Below are 24,622 nucleotides of genomic sequence, written 5' to 3' on the forward strand. Positions count from 1 at the left end.
AATTAGTTATTGTCAATTATTAAAATTACAATATCAGGTTGGAAGTAAAAACAATATTACTCGTGAATAAAAACAACCAATTTAGGGGACACGGAAGTAAAACAATTGAGGATACATGAAGATATTACGTTTGTAGTCTTTTTTGGTTGTCCTTAATTCTTTGACGCATATGGTAAATCACAAGCGCACTACATTTCCCATCAAAGGGTAAGGCAGATTGACCAAGATACGTCTACTGCTACCGACCAGCTGTATAGCTACATTTCTGAAGGTAATTATTCGTTTATGATATTTTAGATCCATCATTTACTAATTATCCTTCACTCTTCCACAGCCCTGAAATATGTCGATATTTCCTGACATGGTGATGTCATGATAGAACATTTTCCTTTCCCTCTCTGCCTCCCTCAAAAATACCTGCCATCAATTACCACAATCGTAGCCTAGCTTCAGGCTCACAAGAAGAATACTGACCTGTTGTCTAGCAATCGAAAACCCTACTCTCCATAGGGTTTTTACCGGTTAGCTTCCACACAGCTGGCCATCAAAAATCAATAATACTCGCTTGTGAAACGGTTTTTAGAAACATGTTGCCCCTGTCTTCCATATTAGCGAGAAATAATATCTTTTTTTAAACGACACACTTACTATAACTAGCAGATTTGCACAGGTCCATACGCTGTGTCTGCTTCCAGTTGACAAACTACATTTCACCCCCAGTTAAGTTTACAGGAAACATACACAGAGGTGTTCGACGCAAGCTAGATAGCTAATTAGAACAGGTCTTCCGTAAACAAGCACTGAGACATGGCTGTGTGGGAACACTAACCCTAAAAAGGTGTGTAGTAATTTAACTTGAGTTTTTTGTTTTTATTATTTCTAGCTGAGATGAAAGATAAGTTCCTTATTTCCAAAACCAAACCGCAAACAACGCGTTTTAACGTTTAGAACAAGCTTCGAGGCTATTAACAAAACTTCCCGGACAGAATATACTATTATCAATAAGCGCTTAACTTAGTTTGTGTCTGATTGATCTGTTGTCAGAATTGCTTGCAATATATATATATTTTATACCATGTTTGTCATGAGTGTGCAAATCTAACAATCGTGTCAGAAGAAAAAGTAGCAGGGGAAAACATATCCCAATATATTAGACCTCCGATTATTTAATGAATTAATAAGACAAGGTCTAAGGGAATTCCATAGCGACTGCGGTCGAAATAACTAATAGTCCAATGACTGTACCTGCTAGCAGGATGTGTCCAAAGCTACATACATAATCTATAGATGGTTCTGATTGTTGTTAGATGTACCCCCACCCACCCAAATCAAAATATACACCGAACAAAAATATTAACGCAACATGTTGCACACAAATATTATTTATTTCAAATTTTGTACACACATTTGTTTACATCTCTGTTAGTGAGCATTTCTCCTTTGTCAAGATAATCCATCCACCTGACAAGTGTGGAATATCAAGAAACTGATTATACAGCACGGTCATTGCACAGGTGCACCTTGTGCTGTGGAAAGTAAAAGGCCACTCTAAAATGTGCAGATTTGTCACACAACGCAATGCCACAGATGTCTCAAGTTTTGAGGGTGCGTGCAATTGGTAAGCTGACTGCAGGAATGTCCACCAGAGCTGTTGCCAAATAATTGAATGTTCATTTCTCTACCATAAGCTGTCTCAAACATCGTTTTAGAGAATTTGTTTTCGAAAATGTGTCACTACGTCCAACCGGACTCACAACCGCAGACCATATGTATTGTGTCGTGTGGGCGAGCGATTTGCTGTTGCCAAAGTTGTAAACCGAGTGCCCCGTGGTGACAGTGGGGTTATGGTATGGGCAGGTATAAGCTACGGACAATGAACACAATTGCATTTTATTGATGGCAATCTGAATGCACAGTGATACCCTGACAAGATTCTGAGACCCATTGTCGTGCCATTAATTCATCGCTATCACCTCATGTTTCAGCATGATAATGCACGGCATAATGACACAAGGATCTGAACACAATTCCTGGAAACTGAAAATGTCCCAGTTCTTCCATGGCCTGCATAACAGACATGTCACCCATTGAGCATGTTTGGGATGCTTTGGATCAACGTGTACGACAGCGCGTTCCAGTTCCCACCAATATCCAGTAACTTCACACAGCCATTGAAGAGGAGTGGAACAACATTCCACAGGCCACAATGAACAGCCTGATCAACTCTATGCGAAGGAGATTTGTCGCACTGTATGAGGCAAATGGTGGTGACACCAGATAATGACTGGTTTTCTGGTCCACTCCTCTACCTTTTTTAAAGTGACCAACAGATTCATATCTGTATTCCCAGTCATGTGAAATCCATAGATTCGGGCCTAATGAATTTCTTTCAATTGACTGATTTCCTTATATTAACTGTAACTCAGTCATCTTTCAAAATGTTGCATTTATATTTTTGTTTAGTACAATATGGATGCCAATGTTTTGTTTTTGCTTTGTGCGCACACCTGTCTGGTTCACACCTGTTTCTTGTTAGCTAATGAGTCCCACAAAGCAGGCAGGTCCTGCCCCAGAAGGATGTTAAAGGAAACGTGTGCGCATTGGTATTCATATTTGATTTTGATTTGGGGAGGGGGGTATCATCTAAAAACTGGATTTAAGTTTCTTGTTCACTGCTCGGCAACGTAAACATGGTTCTGATTGGAGAATCTATCTACCAATTATCGATGTGGCTTCAGACGCGGGACACAAGCAGCTAGCAAGTAGTCATTGGACCAAGGATAAAATTGAATGGAATTCTATAATTTGAATGGAATTCTACAGTTTTTCATTGAAATGTTTATAGGACAAAGTTACACGTATTTAAGTATGTTTTTGTTGTAATGGGGACAGTAACGTAAAAAAAAGTACTTTGAAGTAAATATATTTGTATGTTTAGCTCACATAATATAATTTAAAAGTATGGATTAAGGTGTCTGTCTATATTTGTTTTTGGCAAATGTATTATATTAGATTCATAAATGCATTTCTATAGCTTTACAACGGTAGGGGATTGCCAAGATGGAAGTACGGTGGCTTCAAAACAGTGTCCCCTGGTAGTCATCTAGTGTACATATAACTCATGGTCTTAATGCAATGATTTATCTGGAACGCAGTCGCTATGAAATGCCCTTAGACCTTGTCTTATTAATTAATTAAATAATTCGTCAAGCTGTCTAATATATTGGGCTAGGGGAAACAAAGTGTACAGTACATGCTGACACTGACCAAGTGTGTCAGCTACAATCTCAAGAAGCATTTCAGTTAGGCCTCCAGCAGGGGGAGGCAACCCTGTTCCTGGAGTGCCATATATACTGCAGGATTTTGTTCCGACTAGGCACAACACTTGACTAACTGAGCTTTTGATCAGTTCAATGATTGTCTAAATTCAACACACCTGGTCTTCCAGGTTGGTAAAAACACAAAGTACCTGTGGCACTCCAGGACCAGGGTTGTCTACCTCTGACCTACAGGCTAGTGAAAAGACTATATTTGAATATTATATGACATTTTGGATACAGTAGTGAATTCTGGAGGAAGCCCGGCTGGGACTTGAACCAGCAAGCCTAGCTTCTGTCTGTCCTTATACAATATAGTCATCGACATGGCCACAGTGGAGAAAGTCAAATGCTTCAAGTTCCTTAAATGGTCCCTTCACACCAACATTGTGGCGAATAAGGAGCAGCAGCGCCTCTTCAACCTCAGAAGGCTGAAGGAATTTGTCTTGTCCCCTAAGACCCGCACAAACTTCATCAAAGCTGGAACCGAGAGACTAAAAAACAGCTTTTATGTCCATCACTAGCCGGCCTCCGCCCAGTACCCTGCCCTGCACCTTAGACACTGTCACTAGCCAGCTACCACCCGTTACCCTACCCTGTACCTTAGACTGCTGCCCTATGTACATAGTCATTGACTATTTTAGTGATGTTTATTGTTCTGAAATCATTTCTGTAGTTAGAAACCGATAAGATTAGCATTCCTGCAGCATTATTTTGTATAAATTTTCATTTGATCTCTGAGAAATTAAGCTAAATGTTTACTAATTTTATGTATACATACTGTATACTCGACATATTGATGAGCTTACGCTCATCCTATATAACTACTGCTGGGCATACCTTTTCCTACTTATACAGTGCATTTGGAAAGTATTCAGAACCCTTGACTTTTTCCATGTTTTTTGTTAAGTTACTGCCTTATTCTAAAATATAAAAAATCCTCAGCAATCTACACACTACCACATAATGACAAGTGAAAACAGATTTTTAGAAATGTTTGTACTTGAAAAACCAAGCCATGAGGTTGAAGAAATTGTCCGTATAGCTCCGAGACACGATTGTGTCAAGGCACAGATCTGAGGGTACCAAAACATTTCTGCAGCGTAGAAGAACCCCAAGAACACAGTATCCGCCATCATTTTTTAAATGGAAGAAGTTTGGAACCACGAAGACTCTTCCTAGAGCTGGCTGCCCGGCCACACTGAGCAATCGGGGGAGAAGGGCCTTGGTCAGGGAGGTGACCAAGAACACGATGATCACTCTGACAGAGCTCCAGAGTTCCTCTATGGATATGGGAGAACCGTCCTGAAGGACAACCATCTCTGCAGCACTTCACCAATTAGGCCTTTATGGTAGAGTGGGCAGACGGAAAACACTCCTCAGTAAAAGGCACATGACAGCCTGCTTGGAGTTTGACAAAAGGCACCTAAAGACTCTAAGACCATGAGATACAAGATTCTCTTGTCTGATGAAACCAAGAGTGAACTCTTTGGCCTGAATGCCAAGAGTCACGTCTGGAGGAAACCAGGCACCATCCCTACGGTGAAGCATGGTGGTGGCAGCATCATGCTGTGGAGATGCTTTTCAGTGGCAGGGACTGGGAGACTAGTCAGGATCGAGGGAAAGATGAACGGAGCAAAGTACAGCGAGATCCTTGATGAAAACCTGCTCCTTCCACCTCACCTTCCAATAGGACAACAACCTTAAGCACACAGCCAAGACAACACAGGAGTGGCTTCGGGACAAGTCTCAATGTCCTTGAGTGGCCCAGCCAGAGCCTGGTCTTGAACCCTATCGAACATCTCTGGAGAGACTTGCTCCCCATCCAACCTGACAAAGTTTGAGAGGATCTGCAGAGAAGAATGGGAGAAACTCCTCAAATACAGGTGTGCCAAGCTTGTAGCATCATACCCAAGAAGACTCAAGGCTGTAATTGCTGCCAAAGGTGCTTCAATAAAGTACTAAGTAAAGGGTCTGAATAATTATGTTAATGTGATGTTTAAAAAAATAATAATAGACACTTATTGCACTGCTGAAGCTTGAAACATAAGCATTTCATTGCACCTGCTTTAATGTCTGCTTATCTGTGTAATGCGACAAATGAACTTTGATTTGATAGCCATTAGGCTATGCCAAGAAGTCTCAACTTTCTGATAACATTCCTGGTGTTGTAAAAGCACGCCTCTATGTTTAGCTACTTCATGGATCCAAAGGATGTTTCCACTTATCTCACTGTAGCACCATCCCACTTCTGAGACTAATGTAGCAAATTCTGGAGGACTCAAACCTGCAGCCTTATGTCTGAAACCGCTTGATGATGTTGCTGTTGTTGTACAAAGGACGCTGCCGCAATGGTTGTATAAACAATAGAGTTATGATATATCCTTCTGTGGTATAAACCATGTGCAGTAAATTTAACTAACTCTGTTCCAGATGATAAGGGGTAAACCAGATGAGGATGACTACTGGAACAGTTCGAAGTTCAAAGCTTTCACATTTGATGATGAAGATGATGACTTTACCAGGGTAAATAACTTGAAAGTCTTAGGGGTGTCCCAAATGGCACCCTATTCCATATATAATGCCCTAAAAGGTTTTTCTAGTAAACTGAAACTAAAACCCATGAAATAAAATAATTCACAAACCGGTTTGAACTTTTAAGGTAGCTGACTTGATTTTTTTTTACATTCTAAAGTTAACAATCGACCACAGCGGGGCGAATGTGTACAGCTGTCCCGATGCTCTGTCTAACTCTTATTAATCACTGTGCAATACAGTTATGGAACCTCAGAAATTCTACTTTTATATCACCCCAAATAGATTTTACAACTACAAAAGATACATGTACTCTGTGGAAATCTCTGGTAAAACCGCTAATAGTAAGTGTATCTTTTGTGTTTGTCAAGTCATTTTTGTATGATAATTAAGTTGTGTTCAAGGTTTCCAATGGCAATCAAAGATCAATTGTTTCTAGATAGTGTTTCACACTTTACCAAATCACCTTAGCTAATCAAAAGGGATGTGGAATTAGTCATGAGAAGGGCTTTCCTAACCTATGACCTGACCCACTGTTAAGGCACCATGAATTGATGAGGAATTGGAAAACTATGGTTGAAAGAGATGGGGCAAAAGGAGTGCCTAAAAAGTCTGGCTGCACATCTGACTGGCTGACCTACTTCAAATTGAGAAATGATGTGACTAAACTCAACAAAAATGTAACTGTATTATGAATCCAAGATCTATGATATAAAGAACTTTGGAGTACTTTAAATTAAATTATGGGCAGAAAGACAAATTCAACTCTCATCTTTCATCGAATAAAATTGTATTTTTCACATGCGCCGAATACTACAGGTGAAATGCTTACTTACAAACCCCTAACCAACAATGCAGTTTAAAATATACAAATAAAAGTAACAAGTAATTAGAGCGCAGCAGTAAAATAACAATTGCGAGATTATATACAGGGGGTACCGGTGCAGAGTCAATGTGCGGGGGCACCGGTTAGTCGAGTAATATGTACATGTAGGTAGAGTTATTAAAGTGACTATGCATAGATAATAACAGAGTAGCAGAGGCGTAAAAGGGGGGATGCAAATAGTCTGGGTAGCCATTTGATTAGATGTTCAGGAGTCTTGTGGCTTGGGGGTAGAAGCTGTCTTGGTGTGCTTGGACCATGTTAGTTTGTTGGTGATGTGGACACCAAGGAACTTGAAGCTCTCAACCTGCTCCACTACAGCCCCGTCAATGAGAATTGGGGTGTGCTCGGTCCTCCTTTTCCTGTAGTCTACAATCATATCCTTTGTTTTGATCACGTTGAAGGAGAGGTTGTTGTCCTGGCACCACGCAGCCAGGTCTTTAACCTCCTTCCTATAGGCTGTTTCGTTGTTGTCTGTGATTAGGCCTACCACTGCTGTGTCATTGGCAAACTTAATGATGGTGTTGAAGTCGTGCCTGGCCGTGCAGTCATGAGTTAACAGGGAGTACAGGAGGGGACTGAGCATGCACCCCTGAGGGGCCCTGTGTTGAGAATCAGCGTGGCGGATGTGTTGTTACCTACTCTTACCTCCTGGGGGTGGCCCGTCAGGATGTCCAGGATCCAGTTGCAGAGGGAGGTGTTTAGTCCCAGGGTCCTTCGCTTATTGATGAGCTTTGAGGGCACTATGGTGTTGAACACTGAGCTGTAGTCAATGAATAGCATTCTCACATAGGTGTTCCTTTTGTCCAGGTGGGAAAGGGCAGTGGAGTACAATAGAGAGTGCATCATCTGTGGATCTGTTAGGGCGGTATGCAAATTGAAGTGGGTCTAGGGTTTCTGGGATAATGGTGTTGATATGAGCCATGACCAGCCTTTCAAAGCACTTCATGGCTACATACGTGAGTGCTATGGGTTGGTAGTCATTTAGGCGGGTTACCTTCGCGTTCTTGGGCACAGGGACTGCTTGAAACATGTTGGTATTACAGACTCGGACAGGGAGAGGTTGAAATTGTCAGTGAAGACACTTTCCAGTTGGTCAGTGCCTGCTCTGAGTACACTTCCTGGTAATCCGTCTGGCCCTGAATGTTGACCTGTTTAAAGGTCTTACTCACATCGGCTGCAGAGAGCGTGATCACATAGTCGTTCGGAACAGCTGGTGCTCTCATGCATGTTTCAGTGTTATTTGCCTCAAAGCGAGCATAGAAGTAGTTTAGCTCATCTGGTAGGCTTGTGTCACTGGGCAGCTCTCGGCTGTGCTTCCCTTTTGTAGTCTGTAATAGTTTGCAAACCCTGCCACATCCGATGAGTGTCAGAGCCGGTGTAGTACGATTCGATCTTAGTCCTGTATTGATGCTTTGCCTGTTTGATGGTTCGTCGAAGGGCATAGCGGTATTTCTTATAAGGTTCTGGGTTAGACTCCCACTCCTTGAAAACGGCAGCTCTGCCTTTAGCTCAGTGTGGATGTTGCCTGTAATCCATGGCTTCTGGTTGGGGTATGTACGTATGGTCACTGAGGGGACAACATCATTGATGCACTTGTTGATGAAGCCAATGACTGATGTGGTGTACTCTTTAATGCCATCGGAATAACCCCGGAACATATTTCAGTCTGTGATAGCAAAACAGTCCTGTAGCTTAGCATCTGCTTCATCTGACCACTTTTATATTGACCGAGTCACTGGTGCTTCCTGCTTTAATTTTTTGCTTGTAAGCAGGAATCAGGAGGATAGAATTATGGTTAGATTTGCCAAATGGAGAGCAAGGGAGAGCTTTGTACGCATCTCTGTGTGTGGAGTAAAGGTGTTCTAGACTCCTCCCCCCCCCCCCCCCTCTGGTTGCACATTTAACATGCTTATAGAAATGTGGTAAAACGGATTAAAGCATTAAAGTCCCCGGCCACTTGGAGTGGCGCCTCTGGGTGAGCGTTTTCCTGTTTGCTTATGGCGGAATACAGCTCATTGAGTGCGGTCTTAGTGCCAGCCTCAGTCTGTGGTGTTCTGTAGACAGCTACGAAAAATACAGTTGAGAACTTTCTAGGTAGATGGTGTGGTCTACAGCATATCATGAGATACTCTACCTCAAGCGAGCAAAACCTAGAGACTTCCTTAGACATCGTGCACCAGCTGTTGTTTGCAAATATAGATAGTCCACCACCCCTTGTCTTACCAGATGCCGCTGTTCTATCCTGCCGATACATTGTATAACCAGTGTATGTTGATGTCGTCGTTCAGCCACGACTCCGTGAAGCATAAGATATTACTGTTTTTAATGTCCCATTGGTAGTTTACTCTTCCTTGTAGGTCATCAATTTTATTTTCCAATGATTGCAAGTTAGCTAGTAGATCGGAAGGCAGTGGGGGTTTATTCGATCACTTACATATTCTCCGCCATATTTATTTGACCATTTTTGTCATGGTCAAAACATATAGGTTCAATGGTTGTAAAGATGGGGATATATTAATACTATGCATGTCAGTCTCTCTTGGCGAAGAGTTGAGGAAAGACTGACTGCGTCACTAGTTTTTATTATAAACATTGTTGACATTCCAAATTGTTTGCCAAGTCAACTTACACACAGCACTGACACACACACACTTACCTCAACAGACATGCCACCAGGGGTCTTTTCACAGTCCCCAGGTCCAGGAAAAATGTATGGAAACGTACAGTATTACACAGAGACATGATTGCGATGGAACTCCCTTCCATGCTATATAATGCAAGTGGACAGCAAATCAGGTTTTACAAAATCGAATAAAGCAACACCTCACGGCACAAGGCCTCTCCCCCATGTGACCTACTCCACCATGTGACATTTGTACTGACATGTATGTGTAACTCTCTCACACACACACTACATGTTAATGTTTCTAAATGTAAGTCAATTGTGAAGTCTTTTGTCAGTAATGCCTTTTAGGTTTTGTGTCGGACCCCAGTAAGACTAGCTTTCTCCATTGGCATCGGCTAATGGGGATCCTAATAAATCAAAACCATTACCTTATGTATTACTGGTCCCCAGTTACAAGAACTGACATCCCTAAAAACCAAACTATATAACCCAAATGGCTCCTTGCCTCCCACGCACGCTTTAATACTACAAGAAAATATATAAATAATATAACTACATAAAAAAACAAAAATGCAAATCAGGTTTGAAAACGAACTGAATTGCATATTGTTTGTGTGGAAAAACTCATAGAAATAAAACACTAAACCATATAAACCTTGATGCACTACTTTTTACCAGGGCCCATAGGGGTGGTACTATGTAGGGCAGTGTTGCCCATCTCCGGTCCTCGAGTATCTCCAACAGTACATGTTTTTTTTTAGTGGCCCCAGGCCGATAACAAACATATGGGCTGTTGGGAGTACTCCAGGGCCTGATTTGGGAAACACTGATGTAGGGAAGAGCTCTCCAAATCTGTTTCTGGAGAGCTAACCTGTAGGGTTTCGCTCCAATCCTAGTTGTAACTAACCTGATTCAGCTGATCAACCAGCTAATTATTAGAATCGGGTGCGCTAGATTAGGGTTGGAGTGAACCTACAAGAACTTAGCTCTCCAGGAACAGGGTTGGAGGGCCCGATGTAGGGAATACGATGCCATTTGGGACGCAATACTTTTATGCCAGGCGGTTGGCCAATCCTCTTCCTGTTTAAACTACTGAGTATGCAGGCTTTTGCTCCAGCACACTTGATTCTATTAATCAGCTGCACATCAAACCGGTGTGTTTGAGCAGGGCTTGAGCAGAAGCCTCCATACCCTAAATATCTTCAAGAGGAGGGTTGGCCACCTCTTATGTATGTTACATTTCGATACTTTAACTAGCCTATCACACAAGGGTAGGACACCAAAGAAAGACAATGGTGGAAACGTTTAGCAAATGTCAACATGTCAACATGGCCAGCGGCTGGGTATGTGGCATCTGAAGTTTGGAAACATACTTGCTCACATTGGACTGTCAAGGTACAGAAATGTGGCGTGAACATAAACATGTTTTTTCTATTTCGAATGTATTTAAGCTAAAGGAATCCAAGCGGGCTGTGAACAGTATCCGCAGCCTGGTAGAGGAAGAGGATGAAGAAGATGATGTGGAGAAGGTCAGCTGGAGTGGCGAGCCTGTTGGAAGTAAGAGAACTGTCCATAATATGATGCAAAACGCATCATCATCAGTTTTTTTCTCTGTACTGAAAGTGCACTATAATGAAAACTTGACTACTGAGTGACATACATTTTGGGGGATTGTATTAACCTTAGACTAATGAACAAAATATTAAAAGCTTTTTAAGTGAACTATTCTTTTTAAAAAGGTGGAGTCTGTATGTTCTCTTTCCTGTAAAAAAAAAAAAAAAGTGGTGCGCTGACAATTCATGGGTTTTTGCAAGTGCCAAGATGAGAAGATGAAGTTGGTGCAGTCATTGGTGTAAACCGAACAATGAAAAGTGCTACAATAGAAATATACATTGAGTGTATACAAAACATTATGAACACCTGCTCTTTCCATTATATCGACTGACCTGGTGAATCCAGGTGAACGCTATGATCCATTATTAATGCACTTCAATCAGTATAAATGAAGGGGAGGAGACATGTTAAATAAGGATTTTTAAGCCTTGAGACAATTGAGACATGGATTGTTTATGCAACTCAATGTTTTGAAGGCGTTCTTAATGTTTTGAACTTAATGTATTTTCCTAAATGAAGCCACAGACAATATGTGTGTTTATAATTTAGGTTGATTCTTTGTAATTTGGATCGTTGCCACAAGGGAAACAGAAAACATATGGACTGTGCCTTTTTTAAGTTTTGTAATAAGTTCACTTAGGACCAGTACGTTTGCTAGTAACTTGAATGGTTCTGGGCCTAAATGTTGTAAGTTGTGGCCCTAAATGTTGGTGTTCCCTCAGGCATCTCGTGGTCGGTCAAGGAGACAGAATCCAGCATTCGCTCCACAGGAGAGGTGCGGGACCAGAGCTTCCCCAAAATCCACACTGCCCCTTCGTTGCCCAAGAATAGTTCTGGCTACTCCTTAAGCTCATTATTCAAAGGTACAACTCAGTCCACCTCTTGACAGGTTTTTAAGGCCATTTTCGTTGGGTGTATTTAGATTGGAAGTTTTGTGTTGTGGGTCGAGTTTTGAGTTTGGTATAACCGATCTTGTGACCTTTGCATTCGACCCAATCAAAATGGGTTCGCTTCATTCTTTCAGACAGATTTGCCCTCGGTACAGTTTTGAATCTATATAAGAAACACCAATGAGCTCTAGCTATACACTAACCATTGTCCGTAGTTTTGCACATTCTCAATGCGAATACTAATGTCAACATAAGTATTTCCTTATCAATTAACACACACTCTCGTTTTTTTTTAGGAAAGGCCAAAACTGGGAGCTTCCAGTCCTTCTCTGAGTGTGGGTAACATTTTAGCTAGAGATGTTACTCCATTTTTGCCAAATGTGTGTGAAAATTGCTATTTTGAAAAGTGCGGTTCTCAACTTTTCTACTATTTTATAGCTTTCGGTGATCCATCCATCCGAAATTATGCCCCGGAGCTTCGGAAACCGAAATCTGAATACAAGGTAAGATATGTTTTATGTTACACATAATCAGTATATTTCAGAGCAATCTGAAAAGTTATTAACATCACTAATACTTTATTTACTGGACTGCCATTGGTCTGTTCATGATGATGTCATCTTGTTGTGGCAGGACTACGTCAGTGACTGGACCCCTGAGGAGACTGTGAAGAGGATGCAGCAGGGAAAGGTAGGATCAATGGTGTAAAATCAACATTTTATTTGTCTTCAAACTGACTGTAAATTGCAAGCTGACTGTTGTTATGTGTACTGTTAGTCACTTTGGATAAAAGTGTCTGCTAAATGGCATACAGTTTATTAGGTTGTTATTATCGTCTGTTTTCTAATGCTCCAGCAAATACTCTGCTTTATGTATTTTACAGTTCTATGGACTGTGATGTAATATTAATATTGTATTATTCTAACTCTGTCCATGATGATTGGATTTTCCCATAGGTCTACTCTTTGGAGAAGTTCCGCTCCTTACAGGACAAACTTCTGCTATTGGATGAGGCTGTGAATGCACATGATGGAAACGTCATCACTGCGGTACGATTTGATTTGACTCTAGTTGAAAGAAAACCATTTTTATTACAATGAACAAAAATATAAATGCAACATGTTCATTTAAGGAAATCAGTCAATAGAAATGCATTCATTAAGCCCTAATCTATGGATTTCACATGACTGGGAACACAGATATGCATCTGTTGGTCACAGATACTTAAAAAAAAAAGTTATGGGCGTTGATCAGAAAACCAGTCCGTATCTGGAGTGACCACCTTTTGCCTCATGCAGCGCAACACATCTCCTTCGCATAGAGTTGATCAGGCTGTTGATTGTGGACTGTGAAAAGTTGTCCCACTCCTCTTCAATGGCTTTGTGAAGTTGCTGGATGTTGGCGGGAACTGGAACACATTGTTGTACACGTCGATCCAGAGCATCCCAAACATGCTCAATGCGTGACATGTCTGGTGAGTATGTAGGCCATGGAAAAACTGGGACATTTTCAGCTTCAAGGAATTGTGTACAAATCCTTTCGACATGGGGCCGTGCATTATCATGCTGAAACATGAGGTGATGGCGGCAGGTGAATGGCACGACAATGGGCCTCAGGATCTTTTCACGTTATCTCAGTGCATTCAAATTGGCATTGATAAAATGCAATTGAGTTTGTTGTCCGTAGCTTATGCCTGCCCATACCATAACCCCAGCACCACCATGGGGCACTCTGATCACAACGTTGACATCAGCAAACTGCTCTCCCACGGACAGTTGTGAGGCCAGTTGGACGTACTGCCATATTCTCTAAAATTATGTTGGAAATGGCTTATGGTAGAGGAATGAATATTCAATTCTCTGGCAACAGTTCTGATTGACATTCCTGCAGTTAGCATGCCAATTGCAAGCCCCTTCAACTTGAGACATATGTGGCATTGTGTTGTGTGATAAAACTGCACATTTTAGAGTAGCCTTTTATTGTACCCAGCACAAGGTGCACCTGTGTAATGATCATGCTGTTTAATCAGCTTCTCGATATGCCACACCTGTCAGGTGGATTGATTATTTTGGCAAAAGAGAAATGTTCACTATCAGGGATGTAAATAAATTGGTGCACCACATTTGAGAGAAATAAGCTTTTTGTGCGCGTGGAACATTTCTGGGATCTTTTATTTCAGCTCATGAAACATGGGACCAACACTTTACATGTTGCGCTTATATTTTTGTTCAGTATACTTATACTGTTCTGTAACCTCTCATTGCAGGTTTTAATATATTTAAAGAAGTCATTAAGTAAAGGTAAGGTTTTTAATCTGTTTGTTTTTTTGTCCATTAGATGTAACTTATTTTTAACCTTATTCTATTCTGGTTGAGTTACCAGGAATTTACACCGGTGGAAATTTTGCACCTTATATTTTTCTATTTTCTTCGTCTTCTACATTTAGTTTTACCTTTTTTATTTATTATTCCCAGGTGTTGGAAATGTATGCATGCTGACAAAAGCATCTGCTAAATGGCATATATTATTCCTTTAGAACAATAACAGTTGCAAACTTTGGATGTTAAGTGCACATGGCAAATATTCTGCAAATAATGACAGTTCACTGTGTTTCTGTGCAGAGATTCTCTTCCGGGAGTTGATAACAAGAGAAATAGCTCTTAGGCATTATATCCACTACCTGAAGGAAATAGGAGAACAGAAGCTTTTGGTGGAGCTCTTCAAGTGAGTAACAATTCACTAAATACAGTGCATTTGGGAAGTCTTCAGACCCTTTGACTTTTTCCACATTTTGTTATGTTACAGCCTTATTCTAAAATGAATTCATTATTTTCTTCTCATCAATCTATACACAATACCCCATAATGAGAAAGTAATAATAATAGACATTTTGCAAATGTATTAAAAGCAAAAACAGAAATATTGAGACAGGATTGTGTCGAGGCACAGATCTGGGGAAGGGTACCAAAAAATGTCTCCAACATTAAAGGTCACCAAGGATACAGTGGCCATCATCATTCTTAAATGGAAGAAGTTTGGAACCACCAAGACTCTTCCTAGGGCTGGCCACCCGGCCAAAGTGAGCAATTGGGGGAGAAGGGCCTTGGTCAGGGAGGTGACCAAGAACCTGATGGTCAGTCTGACAGAGCTCTAGAGTCCTTTCTGGTAGAGTGGTCAGACGGAAGCCACTCCTCAGTAAAAGGCACATGACAGCCCGCTTGGAGTTTGCCAAAAGGCACCCAAAGACTTTCAGGCCATGAGAAACAAGATTCTCTGGTCTGATGAAACCAAGATTGATCTCTTTGGCCTGAATGCCAAGTGTCACGTCTGGAGGAAACCTGGCACCATCCCTACGGTGAAGCATGGTGGTGGCAGCATCATGCTGTGGGGATGTATTTCAGCGGCAGGGACTAGTCAGGATCAAGGCAAAGATGAACGGAGCAAAGTATAGAGAGGTCCTTGATGAAAACCTGCTCCAGAGCGCCCCAAACTGTGGTGAAGGCCAAGACAACGCAGGAGTGGCTTCGGGACAAGTCTCTGAATGTCCTTGAGTGGCCCATTCAAAGCCCGGATTTGAACCCGATCGAACATCTCTGGAGAGAACTGAAAATAGCTGTGCAATGACGCTCCTCATCCAACCTGACGGAGCTTGGGAGGATCTGCAGAGACAAATGGGAGAAACTCCCCAAATACAGATGTGCCAAGTTTGTAGCGTCATACCCACGACTCAAGGGTGGAATCGTTGCCAAAGGTGCTTCAACAAAGTACTAAGTAAAGGGTCTGAATACTTATGTAAATGTGTTATTGAAAATATATATATTATATATACATTTGCAAACATTTCTAAAAACCAGAAGGCAGTTTTTGCTTTGTCATTATGGGGTATTGTGTGAAGATTCATGAGTGGAAAAGAATCCATTTGAATCCATTTTAGAGTAAGGCTGTAATGGTAACAAAATGTGGGGAAAGTCAATGGGTGTGAATACTTTCCGAATGCACTGTATCCTTTAAAAGCCATAAGATTGTATCAATGGAGTTGTCATGTAACCTCGTTGGACTGGTTGTCACCGCTCCTGTTCAAGTGTAGCACCTGAGTTGTATTTATAAGGCACCAAGGGAAATACAACAGACTGTCAGGATTTGTCCATTTTAAGAATGATTTTGTAGAAGATTTTAAATGATTTTCCCATTTGTGTACCCAAATGATGGCACTGTCTGGTCAACTCGCTACTTGTATGCAGGCATCCTGATCAGTCCTCTTTTCTCTCGTGTCGTCAAGGTCCATGGACAGAACAGAAGACATGGCGGTATGTACTTCCTATGAACTGCCAAGCCATTCTGGGGGGGGGGACAGTTACCTCAAAAGTCTAATTCAGTTACATTTCAGTCATTACATTACATTTAAGTCATTTAGCAGACGCTCTTATCCAGAGCGACTTACAAATTGGTGCATTCACCTTATGACATCCAGTGGAACAGTCACTTTACAATAGTGCATCTAAATCTTAAAGGGGGGGGGATACTTATCCTATCCTAGGTATTCCTTAAAGAGGTGGGGTTTCAGGTGTCTCCGGAAGGTGGTGATTGACTCCGCTGTCCTGGCGTCGTGAGGGAGTTTGTTCCACCATTGGGGGGCCAGAGCAGCGAACAGTTTTGACTGGGCTGAGCGGGAACTGTACTTCCTCAGTGGTAAGGAAGCGAGCAGGCCAGAGGTGGATGAACGCAGTGCCCTTGTTTGGGTGTAGGGCCTGATCAGAGCCTGGAGGTACTGAGGTGCCGTTCCCCTCACAGCTCTGTAGGCAAGCACCATGGTCTTGTAGCGGATGCGAGCTTCAACTGGAAGCCAGTGGAGAGAACGGAGGAGCGGGGTGACGTGAGAGAACTTGGGAAGGTTGAACACCAGTCCATCCTAAAATGTGTCAAACAAGTGCAGGGGCAGCACTTTTGAGTTGAAATAACCTAATGTAGCAGGTGTCAAATAAATGCATGAGCAGGGTCTCCACGTCTGGTTTTCGGGGGAAAAGGAAGCCCTGTTGAAGATACTGTATCCCTGAAAACTGTCTGTGACACCGCCGACGGTGGAGTTGAAAGGAACATTACAGATTGTGCCTTTAATGCTCTGCACTCATTGGTTGTTGATGGTTTTAAATCTCAATGCACCTTCCTCTGTTTCCATGTCCATATTCAGCTCCTGCAGTACAGAGATCACCTCAATGTCAGAGACGAGAACAAGAGGAGGGACTTTCTGAAGAACTGCCTCAGGTAAAGATCCACTCCACATTACCTCACGTCTCCGGGTCGTGTTCATTAGGCACAAAACGGAAGAAATCGTACAGACACAGGAAGGCACCACATGAACGCGTCCAAAAAGAAGTGCTGATTTCCGTTTTCTGTTGCAACATGTTTTCCGTTGCGTACCGTAAGGAACAGAACCAAGGTAAAGAATCCTATGTTTTCTCTCGTGAACAGCATCTTTTTCTTTTCCCATTTTCCTGCCACATTTTGATATTGTTGACTGAGGTGTTTTTAAATCCTACAAGGTCGTACAAACCTTTTCCTGAAGTAAGGTCATTGAACACATTTGGATGTTACCTACTCCTGGAGTCAGAGATACTACACAGCAGTATTAGCTTTGGAGAACAGCGTTACTAACTAGCACCATGGACTTTGTTGCAGTCTCCCCTTCTCACCAGACGATGCCACTCACGTTCAAGACCACTACACACTCCTGGAAAGGCAGATCATCATCGAGGTGAGAATCCGCTGCTATTTTTGAAACATACTCGACTGAAGAACACCAATGTCTGAATCTCGCTCATGGTACAGTAGTAACATTTTATTTTGAGCTTTAAATGAAATCTTGTTTGAAATCTGTTAAAAAGCATGGCGCACTAACATGGTCTCCATAAGGTTTCGATGTGTAATTTGGGAGAACAGTTTTGCCACAGATACCTACGCTATGACATATTTTGTCATAAGCTCGATCATTGCATAATATGTCAATCCTATGTCATGTTTGACATGTTTATGTAGGCTTTAAAACCAAACATTCCAAACCTTCCCTTCTCTGTTTCTTCAGGCTGACCCTATGTCAAATCAAGCCATAAGTCATGCTCATGACAGCCTTATGTAGGTTTTAAAACGATAAAATTCCATCCCCCGTTCAGGCGAACGACAAACAGGTGGAGAGTAGCGGCCAGGCGGACATCTTTAAGAAATACCCGCGGAAAGCCTCCATCCTCAACATGCCCATCATCACTACTCTCTACTACTCCTGCTTCTACCATTATGGGGAGTCTGATGTGAGTTCTGGAACTGATGTGGCCCTCAAACCTGGTCCTGGAGAACCACAGGGTGCACAGGCTTTTGTTCCAGTACGAGCAAGTGCTTCAGATTTGGCATGATGATAAGTTGATCAGGTGAATGTGGTGTTAGTCCTGTTAGGGCTGGACTGGAGCCAGAGCCGGCACACCCTGTAGCTCTCAGGTTTGATGACCACTGTGCTACGGAGAGTTTGTTTCTAACTGTAATTCACTATTGCAACCACAAGATGGAGACAGAGATCGTCAGTTACCTGGCTGTAGTAGGGAACCTAGTGTTAATCAGTGTGATGTAAAAATGCATTAATCTGTCCATTAATCTATCAATCTTTTATATTATAAATACTGCCATTATATCCAAACATTTAATAATTAGTCTTGTTGTTAATTGAAATAACATTATGGTTGGAGTTGATTAAGGTCTGTTTGTGCGTGTTTGCCTGTATGTGTATCTGTAACTGTGTGCACAACATCAACTAACTAGCCCAGTCTCTCCCACAGGGCACGTTCAGCAGTCCAGCCAACATACGGAAGACCTTCAGGGTAAGAGAGAGAGAGAGGGAAGCCATTTTGTTTTTGAATTAACTGGGCCTTGTCTTTATTACTGGGCCTTGTGTCTGGCTTGAGTCACTGTTGTGAATCTTTTCGTTCAACAATATTCTGGCTCCGTTTGCAATGAGACCATATGTAAATTTTCGTTATTTATGCCAATCCATCTGTCCAACTATTTTAAAAGCTTGAGCTGAAGTCGTCAGAAAGACATCGATTTGCCTTCAACCCTATTTCCCAACAGAGTTAAGGAAAAATGTGTGTTTCCAGGTTAAACAACATTCAATGATTGTAATAACTCCCAAGTTTTGTCATCATCCAGATTTCAGATAAACAGTTTCTCCTCACATGTCTGGGTGCGAGGGCAAAGCTGAAAGCCTGGTTCGATGTGGATGCTCTGTTCACCACCAAGAACTGGCTGGGCTACACCAAGAAGAGGTCTCCCATTGGCTTTCATAGAATAGTGGACATCCTTCAGAAAAACAACGCACCAGTACAGGTAGGTAGGACAACTCCAGCTGCATTTCCCCAGTCTGAACACCAGGTGGTACTGTGTTTTTAAAATCACCTGAGTGCTGGTCTCTATTCCCATTGTTTTCAGTATTCTGCAGATGTATTGGGTGTGGCACATTACATGCAATGCAGTTGAATTGGACAATTCAAAATGCCATAAGCATAATAGCTCAAATTAAACCATAAAATGGCACTAAATAGAATTTTATTTCATAGTTAGATGCTGTGTGTTTTGATTTTTAGGGATTACACTGACTATTATGCCACATCATGCAGATGTGTTGCCACATTTATTCTAGTTGCTCATCCCTCTCTTTCTGTCCCTCTTCTCCTTTCTACTCCTAGGTGTTGCAGGATTATGTCAACCTGGTTGAAGACGTGGAGCAGAAGATCAGTTTGGCGCAGAAGTATAAGTGTCACGACGTCATCATCAATGTGAGACATCTGAGAGACACACATGTTATGTTATAGCTCGATGTAGGAGTCACCCCTAACCACAGATCTTGGATCAGATTATGCAATCCCAAATCCTAACCTTAACCCTTAGAGGCAAAGAAACATGGTCTGACCCTGGATCAGTGGTTAGAGGTAACTTCTACCAACTTCCATGTTTTAAAGCACTATAATAAGTATTGATTATCTATTAAATGTTTATTTCAACCATTTTTTTAACCAGGCAAGTCAAAATCTTATGTAGAACCACATCCTATATCTCTAGCACTACTGTTACAGTATTTTGACATAACTTACATTGGTAACAGTACTGCAGTTTAATACTATGCCTACAATGCCTAGTGCGCAAGAACTCGAACAATTGTGGCAAATGATATCATTGACAGTACAGATAACATTTAATCTCATATCCTGGCATCACATGCGATTTATCATTATGTGGCATGACAATTGATTGGCGGTTCTTTTGCCCAATCAGACGTACAGGGACCTGAAGGACCGGCAGCAGTTGATTGTGTACCGGGGGAAGGTGGAGAGAGGCTCATCCGAGTACAGGAAGATCGAGGAAATCCTCAGCAACTCGGTAAGGATCTGGGGTGAAGTTTCCCCGAGGTACAGATCTAGGATCTGCTTCCCCTCCTCCAATCTTAACCTTAACCACTAGTGTGGGAAATGCACCCTATACTGTAAGGTAGTGTCACCACAAGTCTGCTTCAGTGTGTGCAGGCTTTTGCTCCAGCCCATCACTAACACACTTGAGTTTACAAATAGGTCACTCAAAAAAACTCAATGAGGTCAATCGGTGGTATAAGTATCCGAGTTGAAAGAAAAAGCCATACACCCTTTAGGTCTTCAGGGGTCAATGACCAATGATTTAACCTGTACACTGGAGGACAGACGTGTGCCGGCTTTTGTTCCAGCCCTGCACTAACAGCCCTGATTCGGCTAATTAAATTCTTGATTAGCAGTTCGTATCAGGTGGTATAGGGCGAAGCTGGAAAGTACAGCCTTTACGTATAGTGACCCTCCCAGGTCCAGAAGTGAATAACACTTATAGGCGTTTTTACGACACAAATACAACACAATTTGGCCCTAAGGAGACAGAAAATCAACAATTAAAATTGCTTTGATTGTAAAGCACATTAAGCAAAATGACGCCTTTCAACACCCAACAGTACAAGACTCCTTTGCATCAAAGGGTTTTTGAGAACAATATTATGCAGTAGATTGCCCAAGTATGTGCAACAGACTGCGTTTCCAATGTGAACTGGGTCATTTTCATTGTGGCGCACAACGGAAACATTTTTTTAACGTTTTGCAATACAAAAATGTCCAGGGAGCCCCTCCCTGTTTCAGTCTGTTTTTCTTCAATTTGGTGCCTAATGAAAACAAACCTGTCTGAAAGTGTCACGTTTCATCTAGCAAGACGGGAAGTCTTGCTTGTGTAAGGAAGTGGTGGGGATCAGATAAGGTGAACATTTAGTCTCTCGCCTGTTTCTCTTGTAATGATAAATATGATAATCATAAGAGGATGGCTCATAATAAGACATTGTGATGATGTCTCTACTTCACCTGAAGTGGCTGGTAATTGTCCGTTTTAAGTGGAAGGCTAAAATTGACAGCCCTATTTTCTTATGGGGAATGCACTGTTGTTAACACAATCTGTTTTCTCAGTCTGGTTGTGTTTTTATGGAGAGACAGTAGTTCCTCTTCAACCTTGGTTCCTTTCTGTGTTGATACTCATGACCAGACAATGTATTTAACCTTCAAAAACACTTCCACTTCTCTTTTGTACATCTCAACAGAACTACACTTGTGCATTGTAAAATCAGAGTTACGTAATCAGATTAGTCAAATCGAAGGGACATTTTCACGCACCCATATTCTCCAGCCTATTCTAAACTGCATTATAGTCAAGACCAAACTTTAGACAGGCAGCCCAATTCTGATCTGTTTCCACTAATTGGTATTTTGACCAATCACATCAGATCTTTTCACATCAGATATTTTGCAGAGATGTATGTATGTATGTATGTATTACGTAGTAATAAAGTAACTATCTTCAAAGTGTTTTCATTTCTAAATGATAAAACCGATATGTATGAAATTACCCTCAAATGAAAGGTGACATTCTGTGGCAGGCAAACTTCGAAGACAAAAGAAGTTAAGAGTCACAGTATTTAGTCCCAGCTCTAGTCCAGAACAATTCATCCCGGGGTAATCCAACTTTGAGGAAATCACATTTTTACTTCTCCATTAAATAATTACATCTGCCTTTTGGATTTATTCAATCAGAATCTGTGGAACAATTAGATAGTTGTTTCATATCAAATCATAATTCAGCATGGTTAAAGTCAGAGTTGAATCATCACTAACAGGACTTTGGCTCTTTTCTTGCAGCAACTCAGATGGAAAAACTGACATCCATTTTTAGAAGACTATGACAACACTGCTTCAAATGGACATTTGTTTCAGAATGAGACATGATGTATGGGACAAATTATTTTGAAGTGACGGGCTGCTGGAGCGAAGATGCAGTTGACGGTTTGACTGCAAGACGAAGTTCACCTTCCATACTATGTTAGCTCTGGTCCATGGCATTAGTTTGCATTCCTCCACTAACCGTTAGTAGAGGAACACACACTAATGCCCTGGACCAGAGCTAGCTTTAAGTGTGACAGCAGAGGAGAGAGCAGGTGGCCATACGAATGAATGAGCCAAAAGCTTCAATTTTCATGAATTTTTTTGGGGGTGTTTGCAGTCTTATGTAATGCTTGCTCGACGTGTGTATCCATCTTTTCACCAACCCTGTTAGCTGTGCTCTTTACGCAAGTCGAAGCAGAAGGTGCAACAGCGGTAGTAAAAGTCTGAACAACAGTATATAGACATGTATTCCTCTGACCCCCTGATCTAATTTATGTTTTTATAAACATGAAAATAAAACTTTAATAAGAACGGATGAAACATGTTCTTGACTTGCATCTGTGGTGGTACCTACAATTTAGAGCTCATTTACCTTTTTGGTGTACCATATTTTTTTTTAAATCTAATTTGTTATTTTTCTTCAAATTAGATATTTCAACAGATGGTTACCAAATTATTTACAAAATGGTGAGTTGCAGTCAGATTGTTGCAGTCAACATCAAATTTATCATCTCCAGTTCGACTGCTACAGTATGTCAACATGTGTGAAAATGACAAGTTTCTAATATTGTAGTAAAAAAGCTAGAAGATAAGAGACAGTTGGAAATGTACTGGGGTGGGGAGGTTGTCCCAAAAAAGGTTTGAGAGAGGGTAGTGTTTTTTTTACTGCTTTACTTTCAGCCTTTTGCAGGGTTTACTATATCATTTATTCCATCCTAGCCACATTTCCTCAGCTGCTTGCATGGGCACCCCTATATCAAGGTGTTTTGGTACTTCCCTTATGCACTACGCGTTGCAAAATAAACTTAGAAACGCATGTTATTCAATTATTGCACCCACACTGCTCACGCACGCCAACGAGCGTCTGCGTTGCCAAAGGCTAAATAGTCATTCCTTTTTCTGATGCAGATCGCGCTACAACTCCTGCCTCTCCCATCTCCTCATTGGTTATATCCACGTGGGTGATTGAAAGACAAACTGTTTTGTCGGTCGTCGTGGTACTACTATGAAATTTTAGATGCCGTTCAAAGATGAAAAAGCCTGGAAGGAGGAGAGATGACTAGAAACGATTCGGTTGACCTTTTCATGTGTGGATTAAGTGTCAGAGTAGAGGACCTTGTGCATTTCAGGTAAAATAACAACTCAATGTTTATATATATCAGGACAAATTAGCTAGCAACAGCAAGCTAGCTAAATAGGACAAATTAGCTAGCATGTGCAAGCCAGCTAGCTAAATTGTCATACATGTTTAATGCTTTTCGACCTGTCCCCAAATTAATGTAATTGGTTCAGAGTTTGTTTTGATATTTTAACCTGCGTGTCATGATCGCGTTTGGTGTGGGGGTACAAAATAAACGTATGCACGACGGGGCAGCGGAGCCGGTTAGGGTTCCGTGTAACTATACCACAGGTCAATATAGTCTACCTGTCTGTCTATCCTGGCCTCTATCCACCATTCATAGTGACAATAGTGATAGGTGGATCATTTGTCCACATCTGCAATAGGCTAACTAGCAATCATACCGCACAATAATACCTATGTGAGAATGCTGTTCATCGACTACAGCTCGGCATTCAACACCATAGTACCCTCCAAGCTCGTCATCAAGCTCGAGACCCTGGGTCTCGACCCTGCCCTGTGCAACTGGGTACTGGACTTCCTGACGGGCCGCCCCCAGGTGGTGAGGGTAGGCAACAACATCTCCACCCCGCTGATCCTCAACACTGGGGCCCCACAAGGGTGCGTTCTGAGCCCTCTCCTGTACTCCCTGTTCACCCACAACTGCGTGGCCACGCACGCCTCCAACTCAATCATCAAGTTTGCAGACAACACAACAGTGGTAGGCTTGATTACCAACAACGACGAGACGGCCTACAGGGAGAAGGAAAGGGCCCTTGGAGTGTGGTGTCAGGAAAATAACCTCACACTCAATGTCAACAAAACTAAGGAGATGATTGTGGACTTCAGGAAACAGCAGAGGGAACACCTCCCTATCCACATCGATGGAACAGTAGTGGAGAGGGTAGTAAGTTTTAAGTTCCTTGGCGTACACATCACAGACAAACGGAATTGGTCCACCCACACAGACAGCATCGTGAAGAAGGCGCAGCAGCGCCTCTTCAACCTCAGGAGGCTGAAGAAATTTGGCTTGTCACCAAAAGCACTCACAAACTTCTACAGATGCACAATCGAGAGCATCCTGTCGGGCTGTATAACCGCCTGGTACGGCAACTGCTCCGCCCACAACCGTAAGGCTCTCCAGAGGGTAGTGAGG

General features: G+C 41.9%; 1 protein-coding gene across 2 annotated transcripts; it reads left to right on the top strand.

The window, feature by feature from the left end:
- Positions 1–154: 154 nt before the first annotated feature.
- Positions 155–22,684, top strand: vipas39 (VPS33B interacting protein, apical-basolateral polarity regulator, spe-39 homolog). 2 transcript variants are annotated; one of them, XM_046291843.1, is made up of 19 exons: positions 155–271; positions 5,751–5,843; positions 10,816–10,921; positions 11,701–11,841; positions 12,165–12,203; positions 12,307–12,371; positions 12,502–12,558; positions 12,825–12,917; positions 14,135–14,168; positions 14,490–14,592; positions 16,148–16,175; positions 17,057–17,130; positions 17,545–17,620; positions 18,036–18,170; positions 18,690–18,731; positions 19,060–19,236; positions 19,596–19,685; positions 20,182–20,286; positions 22,104–22,684. In XM_046291843.1, the coding sequence occupies exons 2-19, from the start codon at positions 5,751–5,753 to the stop codon at positions 22,122–22,124; spliced, it is 1,479 nt and encodes a 492-aa protein (XP_046147799.1). In that variant the 5' UTR covers positions 155–271; the 3' UTR covers positions 22,125–22,684. The 2 variants fall into 2 exon arrangements, with proteins under 2 accessions (XP_046147799.1, XP_046147800.1); XM_046291844.1 differs by lacking the exon at positions 155–271 and adding an exon at positions 728–838.
- Positions 22,685–24,622: the final 1,938 nt, after the last annotated feature.

The sequence above is a fragment of the Oncorhynchus gorbuscha genome, linkage group LG12, assembly GCF_021184085.1.
Source record: "Oncorhynchus gorbuscha isolate QuinsamMale2020 ecotype Even-year linkage group LG12, OgorEven_v1.0, whole genome shotgun sequence".
Lineage (NCBI taxonomy): Eukaryota > Metazoa > Chordata > Actinopteri > Salmoniformes > Salmonidae > Oncorhynchus > Oncorhynchus gorbuscha.

What these genes read in the sequence shown, in the direction of transcription:
- vipas39 (XM_046291843.1), top strand. Translation starts at nt 5,751, where the DNA reads ATGATAAGGGGTAAACCAGATGAGGATGACTACTGGAACAGTTCGAAG. An exon ending in AAGATGATGACTTTACCAGG is followed by an intron (nt 5,844 to 10,815) that starts GTAAATAACTTG and finishes AATGTATTTAAG; the next exon opens with CTAAAGGAATCCAAGCGGGC. An exon ending in ACATACGGAAGACCTTCAGG is followed by an intron (nt 18,732 to 19,059) that starts GTAAGAGAGAGA and finishes GTCATCATCCAG; the next exon opens with ATTTCAGATAAACAGTTTCT.